At 41.5% G+C, this 13746-nt stretch overlaps 1 protein-coding gene across 17 annotated transcripts in view; it reads right to left on the reverse strand.

Moving 5' to 3' along the window:
* Positions 1 to 13746, reverse strand: part of RABGAP1L (RAB GTPase activating protein 1 like) — a 767496-nt gene that overhangs the window by 25775 nt on the left and 727975 nt on the right. For 9 of the 17 annotated variants that reach the window (XM_045452833.1, XM_045452836.1, XM_045452834.1 and 6 more), the window contains one exon: positions 8774 to 8866. In XM_045452833.1, coding sequence (XP_045308789.1) covers positions 8774 to 8866 — 93 coding nt within the window. Of the gene's footprint in view, positions 1 to 2162; positions 3985 to 8276; positions 8581 to 8773; positions 8867 to 9023; positions 9030 to 11471; positions 11637 to 13746 lie in introns of those variants that run through there. The other 8 variants (XM_045452838.1, XM_045452837.1, XM_045452841.1 and 5 more) reach the window with 4 other exon arrangements.

Consider the following 13746-nt stretch of genomic DNA (forward strand, 5'->3'; position numbering starts at 1 on the left):
AAATCTCTTAAATACTTTTAAGTAAATTCATAATAGAATTCCATGCAGTGTTAAAATTAAGGGAAAAAATATCTAATGATGAAAGAAATGCTTAAGCCACCTTACAGAAGTAAAAAAGACAAGTAACTAGAAAATCTCATTTTCCTAACAACATAAATGACACTATTAATTGTAGGTAGATTTATTTTTATGGTTGCCTTTGTACTTTACAAATGTTTCTAAGTTTTCTACAATGAATACACAACACAGGTGTTTAAAATGTTGTTTAAAAAGAATTAAAAGTCATTCGGAATTTCAATTCCGTTGAAAAGGATAAAATGCCCAAATGAGAACTTTTTAAAAGTCCACTCCTGTTAGAAGCTCATATTCTACCGGAAACCATACTGGATCTTCGTTTTTTGACCAAGATACAACGTAACCTCCCCAATGCATGGCCTTGCCAGGAACGCTTTCCCAAGATATCCCTGCAAAGACTGTGTACATATTTGTAGGGCACATTGCACTCATCAAATTCTGGCAGTCCCCTCAATCTATAGAAGTTCTAACCTCCACAGAAGTGTAATAAAAGGAGACACTAATATATATATCAAGGGCATCTACAGCTCAATCTTTCAATCGTTGCTGAAGCAATCCAAATTCTAGCAGAGGCCAGAGAGTTAGTCTTCTACCCTGATTTGTCTAAATATCCCTCCTTTTCGTGGAACCAACTTGCATATCTGTAGAAAGCTGAGAATTATATATAAAAAAGAGCGGGGGAGGGGGGTTTCGGAAACTTTTCCAATCCGTGTCCTCCTCAAGGGGAACAAGCAGCAATACCGAGCCCCTTTTCTTCACAACATAGTTCACAAAGCAGACCGCTGGGGCCCAGGAGCGATTTTTCTCTTTCTTGACCAGTCCCTCCGAGAGACCACGAGGATGCTACTCTGATACCTATTCCTGAATTAGGCGTCCGGTTCCCACTGAAATCCTACTTTCGGGATTCCAAACTGCAGAGTCCGCTCAACTCTTACTTAGGTTACAGTCATTTACCACCAGTGACCACGTGGCAGCTACCAGTTTTTCAGGTCACAGCCACGTACGCTTCCGGGGGAGTGCAAATAACCTGCAGAGGAAATCGCACAGGGAAGAGCACTCTGTTCCAAGTATTTTCAAGATGCAGCAGGTGGTACTTCACCGCTGCTTGGAGATAAAGGCCTGACGCCTGATGTTATCTGAGAAGAGCCAGGAGCTCCCCCGGAGTGCTGACTGGCAAGTTCCCCTTACTGCGCCTGTGGCACGCGGCCGCATCACGGGGGTGGAGGCGGTGGCCAGGGGACAGATCTGGGGGGAGCTGTGAGCGTCTAAGGGTCCCTAGGAAGCACAGCCGCCTCAGGGGCACACCTGCTGGCTCGGCTTTAGCAGAAGCTTCAGTTGGGCGTGTGGCACACAGCAAGCAGCACAGTGGGAAGGTGACGCCCGCGCTGCGCGCAGACACGTGGGAAAGCAAGCCGTGGGGCCGAAAATGCAGCATCGTCCTCCAAAGTCCTCCCTGCACCGCAGAGGCACCGCTCCCCGGTGAGGTGGAGGGTCCCTGCGCAGGGCCCGGCCCGCGCTCACCGAGGGGTCCAGCCGGCTTTCTTGCTCGGCTGTCTGTGGCAGCCCTTCCGGAGGGGCCAAAGCTTGTGTTCCCCGCAACTGACTGAGGCGCCAAACGGTTCGCCTTGCTGCCCCGACGGAGCAGAAAGTTCCGTCTGGACCGGCCAGGTTCATCCTGCGATGTGTCCGAGGGCGGCCCGCCCGCCAGCGCCCGGGGGGGTCAGCCGCGAGCCTGGTTCGCGCCGGCAGCTGTGCCCAGCTGTGCCCAGCTGGTCGGCCCCGCAGGCAGACGGCTCCCCTCTCCGCTCCAAGAAGCCTGCGGGAGACGTCGCCTACAGAGCCCGGAACCCTCACACCGCACCGCTGGAAACGTCCTCCGTCCTGCACACCCTGACATCACCTGAACAGAAGGTGGACGACGCTGTCCTCCTCGGGGCCCTCCCCCCCTGGCATGGGAGCCGAACAGCCGGGCAAGTTTGCTCAGTAACTTCTGGGAGGAGGATACTGCATTTTTCAGACAGACAGACGCCGGTATCACAGACACACACAGATTTAAAAAAAAAAAAAAAGGAAACAAAAAAACTTACCTCCTCAACAGTCATAGACCAACTACCGTTTTCAATCATAGGTACAAAGACAATTGAAAAAAAACAAAACAAAACAGAATATCCAATGAAATTGCACACCTACTGATACATTTACCAAACGGCAGTCACAAAAGCAGACCCCTGTCGAGGCGGGTTTGCTATTTTGTTTTTCCTGAGAGTGTCATTTACTCCAAGCTCTCTCTCTGACTGCAAACATTCGCTGGAAGAAAGTACACTCGAGGCAGCCAGCGGGCAAGTCTCAACTCAGGAAGACGAAGCCCCTCCCTGTCCACGCTGCCATCTGCAGTTCGCGTGCTGATGGAAACGCTGCCTGTGGAACTATTAGCCGCTCCGGTGTGAGTTGTTTAGACCGTGTTACCAAAGCTGGGTGGGAGGAACTTCCTCCTGTGACAAGGTCATAAGCCTTGCCGAACAGTTCATCTTCAGGCAACAGAATGAAATGACCAGGGAGGGGAACGTTTCTAGTGGTCTTCTGCGTCTCGGGGGCTGGGCGGTGGGTGAGGTGGGGCGAGGGATGGGGAACGTCATTTATTCCGTGAGAAACCAGGGAAACGTGAACCGGCATTCAGAAGAAAATAAACTAAGCCTTACAGGAAAAAGTGACGGGGAAAGAGGCAGCTCTGTGGACTCAAGCTCAGCATTTTGGGTGTGTCGTCTGCTGCTAGAATGAATTCTTGGCACATGTTTTTAGAGACATTTAAGGGTCAGGAGGAAATGTTTTCCTAAAAGATCCAGCACAGTTTTATTTGCAACAACGCACTCCACTCTCACGTATTTTCCTTTGGGTAATTCTTTCCAGAGTTGATAATTATCAGCATCCCACCTCAGCAAACAGCTTTTTGACATCCAAAGACAAATGCCTACAGATAAATGTTTCAATGCCTACGTTGTCTGCAAATGAAGATTTGAGAGAGAAAAATCTGGATATCTGAAATCATTTTACACTCTTCTTTTACCCAACATACCCTATTTTATCATTCCGGTAGAAATTTTTTAAAATTTAAATGTCAAACTAAAAACAAAATCTCGTCAGTAATAACTAACTGGCAGTTGGCTAACCAGACTGCAGTTTTTCCAGCATTTAAAAAACCAGTCTTAGATTATACTCTAGCACAGGGGTCAACAAACTTTTCATGTAAATGGCCAGACACTAAGCACTGTAGGATTTGCAGGCCACATGGTCTTTGTTGGGACTACTCAAACTCTGCCACTGTTGTGCAAAAGCAGTCCTAGACGATGATTAATAAACAAGGGGTGTGGCTGTGTTCCAATAAAACTTTATTTACAAAAACAGGCCGTGGGCCGGTGTGTCCCACGGGCCGTAGTTTGCAGATCCCTGCTCTAGCATACAAATCAAATTATAAAAAAGAAAACGGCTTACCGATAATGTCAAAACGTGTCAGTGTGACGCAATTTTTCTCAGGTACTACTACTTTAACAGGAAGCAAAACTTACTAAAAATGGAATACATTTTTTGGAGAATTCATTCTGGAGGTCATCAATAAGCCTACTTAGAGATTCTTAATATGCATAACATGTTTGCTTCCCTCAAGTAGTAGGTATAACTCAATCAGCGAACAGGCATCATCAGAAACCACCTGTTCCTTCTTAGCCAGTTTGCTCAAGAATCCTCAACAGGGCTTAGGCTGGCAATTTCCACCGTCTTACAACAATGAGTTCACTGGATTATCCATGCTCAAAATGAGTGGCAGCCTTCTGAAGTTTATCAGGAAGTTATCACAGGCAGATGGAAACCATGCTCTTGACTATTACTACTCATTAAAAGCACATTATTTCATAAACATAAGCATTTCCAAAAGCCAATGACAGTCTCGCTAATGAGGAAAACTAACAAAATATGTTTATTTTCATTGATAGAAAAACATTTTTCAAAGATGGACTCGCTTATCTTGACTGTAAGGAAATGCCCAACACAGTAAGAGAAAGGAGAGCCGTTCCCCGCCCCCCAGGTTAGAAGTCTAGCAAAATGTAAACTTCTTTCACTTGACAAGTTAAAAACAAAAGTGATAACTTGTCTGTTATTTCATTAGCTATGGAAGGATGGCAAATAATGCAAGTACAAGTAAGCTTCACTTCATATTTTTGTATTGTTTCTTCCAAGTATAATTAAATAGTTTAGTTTAATTTTAAATTACATGCAGGGATGGGATGCCTGGGTGGCTCAGTCAGTAAAGCGTCTGACTTTGGCTCAGGTGGTGATCTTTCGAGTTTTGAGTTTGAGCCCCGAGTCGGGGTCTGTGCTGACAGCTCTGAGCCTGGAGCCTGCTTCGGATTCTGTATCTCCCTCTCTCTCTGCCCCTCCCATGCTCATGCTCTGTCTCTCTCTGTCTCTCAATAATAAATAAACGTTAAAAAAAATTAAAACAAAATTACATGCAGGGACGACTGATCTACAAAAATTAGTATGTGCAAGACAAACTTTTTGTACACTTGGAGGAATTATTTTCTTCCTGTTTGAGTTACACTTTGGTAAGAGAATTACTATTTCTAACCTCATGAAAGAAATGAAACATTCTAAATTTAATTATACTAAACATGGCTAAGATACTTCAATTAGAAATGACAGATAATACTCTGTGTCCCAACTCAAGAGAGTTTGAGCATTCCTGATTCCTTCTAGGAGTTGCTCATCTCAAATAGGTGATAACATAATCTTCATTATGCTTCGGGAGACTCGCTGAATTCAATTAATTAGTTGTGCTTTTTAAGGCTTAACCCACATTTGTGCAGGTAGTTCTTTAATTAAACAAGAAAAGCATCCCATCTTCCAGAAGTAGATGAAGGCTGCAGTTCTCTAAAAGGTGCTGTCAGTAGATTACATTGTTAGAAAACTAACTTTCCCTCAACAGAAACAATTCATCTCCTTAAAACTGAAAATAGTATTATAATTCCTGGAGTTGGTAATTACCTATTAGGGGCTTGGCTACTAAATTTTAAAATATACTAAAACAGCTACACATATTCGTTTGTTTTCTGGGGGCTTGTATGAAAATGAAAATGTAGATGACGTATTTCTACAAACAAACCTTCAGTCTGAATTTCACTTCATTTGAAATAAATTAATTTACAAACCAACATCTCAGAGTAGATAAATACCACTGCACAAATTTGTCCAGGTCAAACTTAAGAAGGACAATAAAAGACGTTTAGAATAAATGTTCTATTTTCTTCTCGCAATAAAGTTTCTTTTTTGTGTCTTGGAATCTAGTCATGAAGATAAGCAGAGCAGCTACACCAGAGACCATAGGAAGTCATGATACAGCTGAGTTTCAAACGCAAACTGAAGTCAACACCAGGTGGCCCACTGTGTGCACATATTTGTATATGTTTATGTCTGGATGCATACATATTTATGTACAAAAGTGAATATTCCACCCACTTTCCCCTTTAAATAGGAGCACACACAGGATTTATAGTCATTAATTAGCTCCAAATCGGACAGAAAGATCTCCCTCCCGTAAGTATGGCTTCTGTATAGGCATCTCTGGTGTCACTTGGGATCTATGAAAAGAAGATGGCGGGCTGGATGTCAATCTTTTTGAAACATTTTACTTGGGGATTATTTTTTCTTTTTGAGATGTAATTCATATACTATACATTCATCTTTTTAAAATGCACAATTCAGTGGTTTTGGTATATTCAGAAAGCTGTACAACCATCACCACTCGCCTAATTCCAGAAAATTTTTGTGTTTAGGGGTTCTAAAATTTAAACTTACACCTACATAATTCATCTCTTTCTTTGTGGTTGAGATTTCAGTGTTAGATTCAGGTGTGTTTGGTGACATAACTTGAAAATGTAGATATCTGCATATGCCATAAAAATAGACACAAAACACATATTTGGACACAGCCAGAATGTGACCTCCTCATTGTTGAGTCTTTAATCCTATCTCTGGCTTCCACACAAGAGCCCTTTTTGTTTGCCGAGAGAAACAGCATCAAACTGAAAAATCTCTCAGAATATTTTATTGTATGTATGACATTTATGGGCCTTTAAAAAAAAAAAGTGACACAACTTTCCTAACTCCCTTGCCATAGAGTAAGCTAGGGGGTAGATGTGGCATTTTAAGCAATATGGATCTTCATGGGTGAGGAGGGGTTGTTAGTGAGCTGGCAGGTAGGACTTCTGGCTGGATGCCCATAATGATGCTTCTAAATTATTCTTAAGAATTTACACAACACTAGGTTCCCAGCCCAAGATCTATGAATTATAAAGTGCTCATGCCGGGGACACAGATCTTATTCTTGACTGGACTAAAGTCAGAAGATGCTAAGTGGTATTTCCTAGAACACTTTCCTACTTTCAGGTAATTTTCACTAGCTTCTTAACTGCCTATCTGAAAGAACAAATCTGTTAATGGATGGAAACTATGTTGTCAACTGTCACCTCGAAAATGTGATTATAATTTGAGGACTATAACTTTATCAAGTATATCGCCAATATAAATGTTTAGCTACTATTAAAGGGGTATAGAAATATTAGTTAGATGTACTGACAAGCTATTACAATAATACAAAATAAATAGCTATAGAGGGTATCTGCTATGTGTACGAAGAACAGGCCATCACACTCAAAGTTAAAAGTATATCTGTTTTCAAAACAAAAACAAAAAGTTTAATTTCACTTTGGTCCCTCAGTAAAACTGGCACACACTAACGGTCTTAATGTGTGATAAGTACTTTTTAAAACATAATAAGCCTTGTGCCGTTTGTATAGCTCTACTCTGACACAAAAAGGATTAAAGAAGCAATACCAAGTTCAGCCCCAGACGGATTTTAAATATATAACTTGAGCCTTCCGTTTTCCTCTCTTCTATTTTAAAGCATTCTTCCCAGATTTTATTTGATGGCAACTAAGAAAATTAGAATGATACAAGCAGTAGGAGGGCTTCGTTTTGGATCCTTAAGAATATTTTATAATTACTGCTTCAAGCCTTTTTAAAGCAGCATGCTACATGAGCTACGTGAAAACTGGTTTTATTGGGAGGTGGTGGTGGTGGGAATTAGCTGCAAACTGTATTCTGTGAGCACCTTAAGTGTTAACAGTTATCTGCCACAGCAGTACGGGGGAATCTTATTATCACTCCTGTAGCCAGTTCGAGAAACAAGGAGAGAAACGTCAGGTTATGGGGCAGCAGTACTACTTGGGAGAAATGTGAAATAGGGAAGTGGGGGACTGGAGGAACAGACCCCCAAAGGGGCTATGACTCTAGTCACAGCTGGGTAATTGGAGGAGTTGGCCTAGTGAGGCTAATAACAACCGTTTCTCGAACACCAATCACGTGCTAGGTATGTGACACACAAAATCCCTCATCTTTACAAGTCATTCAAGGAAATGCCTAAACTACATGCTTCACAGAGGAGGAAGAAGTTCACTAACAGCCCAAGCTGCTGAACAACGGGGTAGATATTGAAACCCCTAATGTGGATTCCAAATCCTACAATGGTGTTTTTGTTTTTTGAAAGCCAGGATTTGAACTCAGGCCTGACCACAAAATCCACATACTGCTGCCGCCACGCCCCACTCCGAGCCCCCCACCCCCACGCTATTCAGTTCAGCAGCAAGGACAAGCCGTTCTGTGACTACAGCTGCCCATGTGTTTCCGACCACATAAAGGCAACCGGAGTCACAGAGGTACAAGTCACCCTGTTGTGGGCGATCTGACAATGCGACCCCAGTATATTATTTGGTAGGCTATTCTGGCATTGGTGATGCTCTGTGTGAAAATGCAATATTCTCTAATCCTAATGTTACTGACATGCAGAGGGAGGGAACCATTATGCACCTGTAGGAATCTGAGGAATTAAAAACATGTTCAAGGGACAATAATATTACAGTTGGAAAAAATAAGTTCAAAATCAGTGTTTCCCCAACACTGCATCATGGGAACAGTGCTGCTAATTACCACTGAAGAGATGGATCTCTGTGAATGGCCCCATGGAAAATAAAATACTACAGTTAACTAAGATATTAAATTGAAATCACTGATTCTGAAACTGCATACTGTAGTGAAATGTCACTTGTTTCTCATAAATTTGTAGAAATAAATGTTGCAACAAACACCAATACTGTGCTCCATTAACCTTTGTGGGTTTTATTTTTCCTTCCAAATGAGTTTGTATTTTTAACATTTGCCACAGACAGAGGAAAGTCTGAAACATTCTGGTGCCAGTCTTGGAACAGTTCACCTTCTAACAGTCTTTGTGGATGTGACCACGCACAGCTAAAACAGTACTTTGCCATTTTCCTTTTTTTCTCATTTTTGAAAGTAGTTGATAGCCACTTTCTTTCTTTTTCCCCTCTCTTTCTCTCAGCTTCTTATGAAGACTCCCAGTATAAATGCAACAGGTGGAGTTTCCTACAAATATACAAACTGAAAGAAAAGAAATATTATGGTTGGCTACTCAAGAGTTTCCTGAAATGAAAACATACCTGGACATTTATCATGGTCAGAGAGCATCTAAGTCAATCAAAAGGGAGCAGAGGACACTGAACTTGCCACACTTACTGCGACCTTAGGGTGCAGAAGGCACTTTGCTCTGACGGGTGACCCCTGCCGCCCATACCTTGTATCTATCCATTGGGTCTTCTTGTTGCAGCTGACTCTCTCGCATTGTCTGATATTCTTTCTCATATTTCTTCAGTTTCTTGGTCGGTACCTGCAGGGATTAGAGAAAAAGCACGTTAGACAAGGCGATTCTTTAGGAAAACATTTTCTGATGTGTTTCCCACTTAAGTCTCTGGCATTCTAATGGAGCACACCCAACTCAAAGGAGAGGGGGAAGAAGTCTAGACTCTAGAGCAAGAATCTGCAACCTTTTTCTGTAAAGGTCCAGATAGTGTATTTTAGGCTTGGTGGGCCAAATAGTCTAGGTCACGGCTTCCCTACTCTGTTGTTACTGCACAAAAAGCTGCCACAAGTGACACATAAACAAATCAGAGTGGTTGTGTTCCAACAACACTTTATTTACAAACATGGGCTACAGTCCGTCCATTTCTGTTCTGCAATATTGTTACGTCACAACTTTTCTTGTAAATGTATTTAACAGTGCTATTAACTCTAAATACTTTTAAGTAACATTCATTCATACCCTTCTACCAGGTTAAAAATGAAAATTATTTTATAAAAATAAAAAAACTGAGCAACAAAAACGTATTTAAATAGTCAATATACCATCCAGCGAGAAAGAAGATTCTACAGTTTGTCACTGAAAACTCCCAAGAAATAACAGAATCATTGTGCTGTAATGAGATAATAGAAAATCATCGAAACAACTCATCTATTTCTTGCTAAAATTGTGTCATCTTTAAAAGACAGTAGTCTGTTTACTGGAAAAAGACTAGATCTTACAGAATCTTCAAATTCTAAAAATAAACAAATAAGCTTAACATAGTATAAAGGTCATAGAATTTGGCACTAGATGGATCAAAGTCTGAATGCCTACCTTTTTTTTTTTTATTATTAACTATGAAACCTCTTGGCAAACCGGTATTTAACCTCTCTTAGCCTGAATTTCTTCATCTGTAATATGCCAGGCAAACAAATTTCTCCTTCAAAATGTCTGTCAGAATTAAATGCTGTAACACAGGCAAAGTATCTAAAATATTGTGTGGTTCCTGGATATTTATTATTATTATTATTATTATTATTATTATTATTATTATGTTTAACGTTTTATTTATTTTTGAGAGAGGGAGAGACAGAGCATGAACAGGGGAGGGTCAGAGAGAGGGAGACACAGAATCTGAAACAGGCTCCAGGCTCTGAGCTGTCAGCACAGAGCCCGATGCGGGGCTCGAACTCACGGACCGCGAGATCATGACCTGAGCCGAAGTCGGCCGCTTAACCGACTGAGCCACCCAGGCGCCCCTATTATTATTATTTTTAATGTTTATTTATTTTTGAGAGAGACAGAGACAGAGTGTGAGTAGGGGCAGGGCAGGGACAGAGAGAGTGGGAGACATAGAATCCGAAGCAGGCTCCAGGCTCTGCACTGTCAGCACAGAGTCTGACGGGGGCTTGAACTCGCGAACCGTGAGATCATGACCTGGGCCGAAGTCAGATGCTTAACTGACTGAGCTACCCAGGTGCCCCAGTTCCTGGATATTTTTTTTAATCGTTTTTTTAAAGTATTCAATAAAATTAACGTATTATAACCTCTTATATTCCATATAACAGATTAAGTCTACTTTTAGGCTTTCCTTGAACAATCAAAATGACAGAATTCCTTTCAACATCAAAATCTTTATTCAATGTTTAGGTCTTCAAGTAAGTGACTTGAGAGGAAGAAAAGGTTTGCCTAATTTTTTTTAAAGATAATGCATGTGTTATTTTTCTAGATCCTTAGGAACTTGAAAGCAGGGATGTGTGTTGATGCTCCTCAGTAACTGTCGTGACACCTACTTAAGTCACTGTGTCATGATACCTATTTAAGACACTGGCCCAGATGAGGCTCTCTCAATAGAGTGTTTCTCGTCAAGTTCAAAATATGGTATTTAGAAAACATGTAATTAGTGTGTGAGAATCTGGCCAGAGAATGTGTTAAATACAAAGCAGAGATGCCATGTGTCCTGCCCCATCTTACTCTAATTCTTCTGTTCCATCCAGGAGCACTCTGAAATACTGGAATTACCTGCTTCTTACCACACCTGGGAAGTTGCACAAACTCAGTCCAAATTTGAGACAGTGGATTATCGTAATTCAACAACCACATGATGACAATATTCATCTGGCTGATGGGGGAATATCTCCCCAGTCGAGCAAGAAGTAAGGACATTTTTCAGGGTGTCACTGAATCGCAAAACCACTGCTGGCAAGTGTCAGGAGAAACTGATTTTGTCTTACTCCATCTCCAGAGACCTTCAACAGTCCACCCGACCAACCAGAGTGCAAAAGAGAGGGAAGCACCACCTGCCGGCCGTGTGGCCTCAAGCGCATCAGACAAACCAGGAAAACATACACGGTCGTGTGCCAACAAAACAGCAGCAACAACATGATTTTTTTCTTGACTTCAATAGGGAGCCTCCATTTCCTCTAGGTTTCTTTCCCCTGTGTGTTATTAATCATACACTCCAAAACCCAAAACCAGCCTCTTAAAATGAACTGGCAAATCTCCAGCACTGGTAGCCCTGGAGCCGAGGCAAAAGGGAAGAAGAAGGTCTCAGAGCTTCGAGCAGGGACAGGTGTTTCGGGCATTCCTGGGAGCAGGCTTAAGGGGAGAAGGGAGTTCTGTAAGGAGGGTGCTTCCTCCCTCGGCCATTTACCTTCAAGATGGGAAGTAAGTCAGGATTTCTGCAACTGAACAGCAGTCCTATGTGGAAGTATTTCCCAGCCGGTTCTACGATGGACCCAGTCACCAATGACTGGATGCCACATTGCAAGCGTGCTTCAAAGAGCATTTCTTCTAAAACCATATTTCTCAAATTCCAAGTGCTACAGAATTTTTTTTCATGTAAAAAAGTATCCCTTTAAAAGTCAATCTTGCTACTTATGTTAAAAGGTTCATTTCAATGTGAAATTTTTTAAAAAATGCATTAAACACCCTCAATAAACTCATCCTTGCCCATCTGGCTGAGATTCTAAGATGTTTGGCTTCATCGAGTTCAGGGAAACAGAGCAGGTTCCCAGAACAATATGTTGCTAGGAAACCTTCCAAGCTTATTTATCTTGTGCTGCGGGGTGATACTGAGCATCCACCTGTGATTGGCACAAAATGAAAGAGGGGAGGGGGCAGGAGGAAGGTGAGCTGATATGAAACTGTTATTTACGAGATAATCAAAGAACACAGCCTGTCACAGTTTTTTCAAACTGCATTTCAGGACAAAATTGATTTTATTTTAGGGAATACAATATTGAGCTTGAAGGTTTTCTTAGCAGAGAAAGGAATAAATACTTCCTTAATATGTAGTTTTAATTAAAAGAACAGAAAGTCATCAATAATTACCAGAAGTGAAACAACTTATTATCTCAAGAGTAGTAGAGGTATCTCTCCCCTTTTTAAATGTTTTTAATATAAGTGTGCACTTGAAGAATCATCAATCCTTTTAAGTTTTTGAGTTTATTTATTTTGAGAGAGAGACAGAGGGAGGAAGAGAGAGAATCCCAAGCAGGCTCTGCACTGTCAGCACACAGCCCGATGTGGGGCTCAAACCCACAAACTGTGAGATCATGACCTGGGCCGAAGTCGGACACTTAACTGACTGAGCCACCCAGGCACTCCGAATCACCAATCCTTTTAAATGTCTATCTAATTTGGGAGACTTCTTTCACCAACTGTTCATCTTTTACCTAATACTCCCTATTTGGCTAAGTTCAGGAAATGCCCTCAAAAAATCCACAATTGTTTGATAAGAGCAATGATAAAAGTATTCACCAGTTCAAAACGGTGTTTATTAAAAACAAATAACCTTCGAATAGAAAAACCCTGGCAAGACAATCTCTCACCAGTATGACAGCGATCATTGAAATAATCAGCCAAGGCCTGACATTTTGGACTTAACAACTAAATTTGGGGAAGTAAGCATTTAAAACAGAACCCTTGTTTTAATCTTATGAATAGTACATGACATTTAGATATATTTCATGATATATTTAACCCTGACATTTAAATTTATAACATAACCATTTACATAGAATTAGTAATTTGGATGTGGAAGGACCTTTGGAGACCATCTGGCTGGTATAATCCCCACCCTCAGGATGAGGAAAGTGAAGCCATGTGGCTGAGAAGGCTGGACAGAACCAGCTGCTTGTGGCAGAGCAACTGGAATCTGGGCGGGTCTCCCGTCTCTCTGGCCTCTAGTCTCTTCTGGTATTGGGCTGTCAGGGGAAGTGTATTTCCCAAACTTTAGTCATTTGAATGCCATTTTCATTATTTTTGCCATGTCCAAGCACATTTTCTACTATGTTTTCCTTAAATCAACTAATTTCCTTACATAAATTTATTTTCCAAGAAAAATATTTTGGAAGCAAGAGTCAATGTAGACAACTATGATAGACAAAAAAAAAATGGCCTCCCAAAGAAGTCTATACCCTGATCCCCAGAACCTAGGAATATGCTACCTTAACATGGCAAAATAGATTTTGTAGATGTAATTGAGGTCAAGGATCTTGGCTTGGGGAGATTATCTTGGACTTTCTGGATGGACTGAATGGAATCGTACAAAGTCATTAAAAGAGGAGAACTTTTCCAGACTTCAATCAGAGGAGATGTGACTATTGCAGAAAAGCCAAAGAAATTCAATATTGCTGGCTTTGAAGATGGAGGAAGAGGTCCCTGAGTGAAGGAATGGGGGCCTCTGGAAGCCTCTGGAAGCTAGAAAAGGCAAAGACAGCCTTCAGAAAGGACTGCAGCGCCTTTGACACCTTGATCTTAGCCTAGTGAGACCCTGTCAGACTTCTAACCTACAGAACTGTAAAATCATAAGTTTGTACTCTTTAAAGTCTCTAAATTAGGTGACAGTAAGAGACCAATACAACATATTATAAGTCGTAACCACTATCGACTGAGCTACCACGTGTTTATAAACAAAACTCAGT

The sequence above is a fragment of the Leopardus geoffroyi genome, chromosome C3 (assembly GCF_018350155.1).
Source record: "Leopardus geoffroyi isolate Oge1 chromosome C3, O.geoffroyi_Oge1_pat1.0, whole genome shotgun sequence".
NCBI classification, from domain to species: Eukaryota; Metazoa; Chordata; class Mammalia; order Carnivora; family Felidae; genus Leopardus; species Leopardus geoffroyi.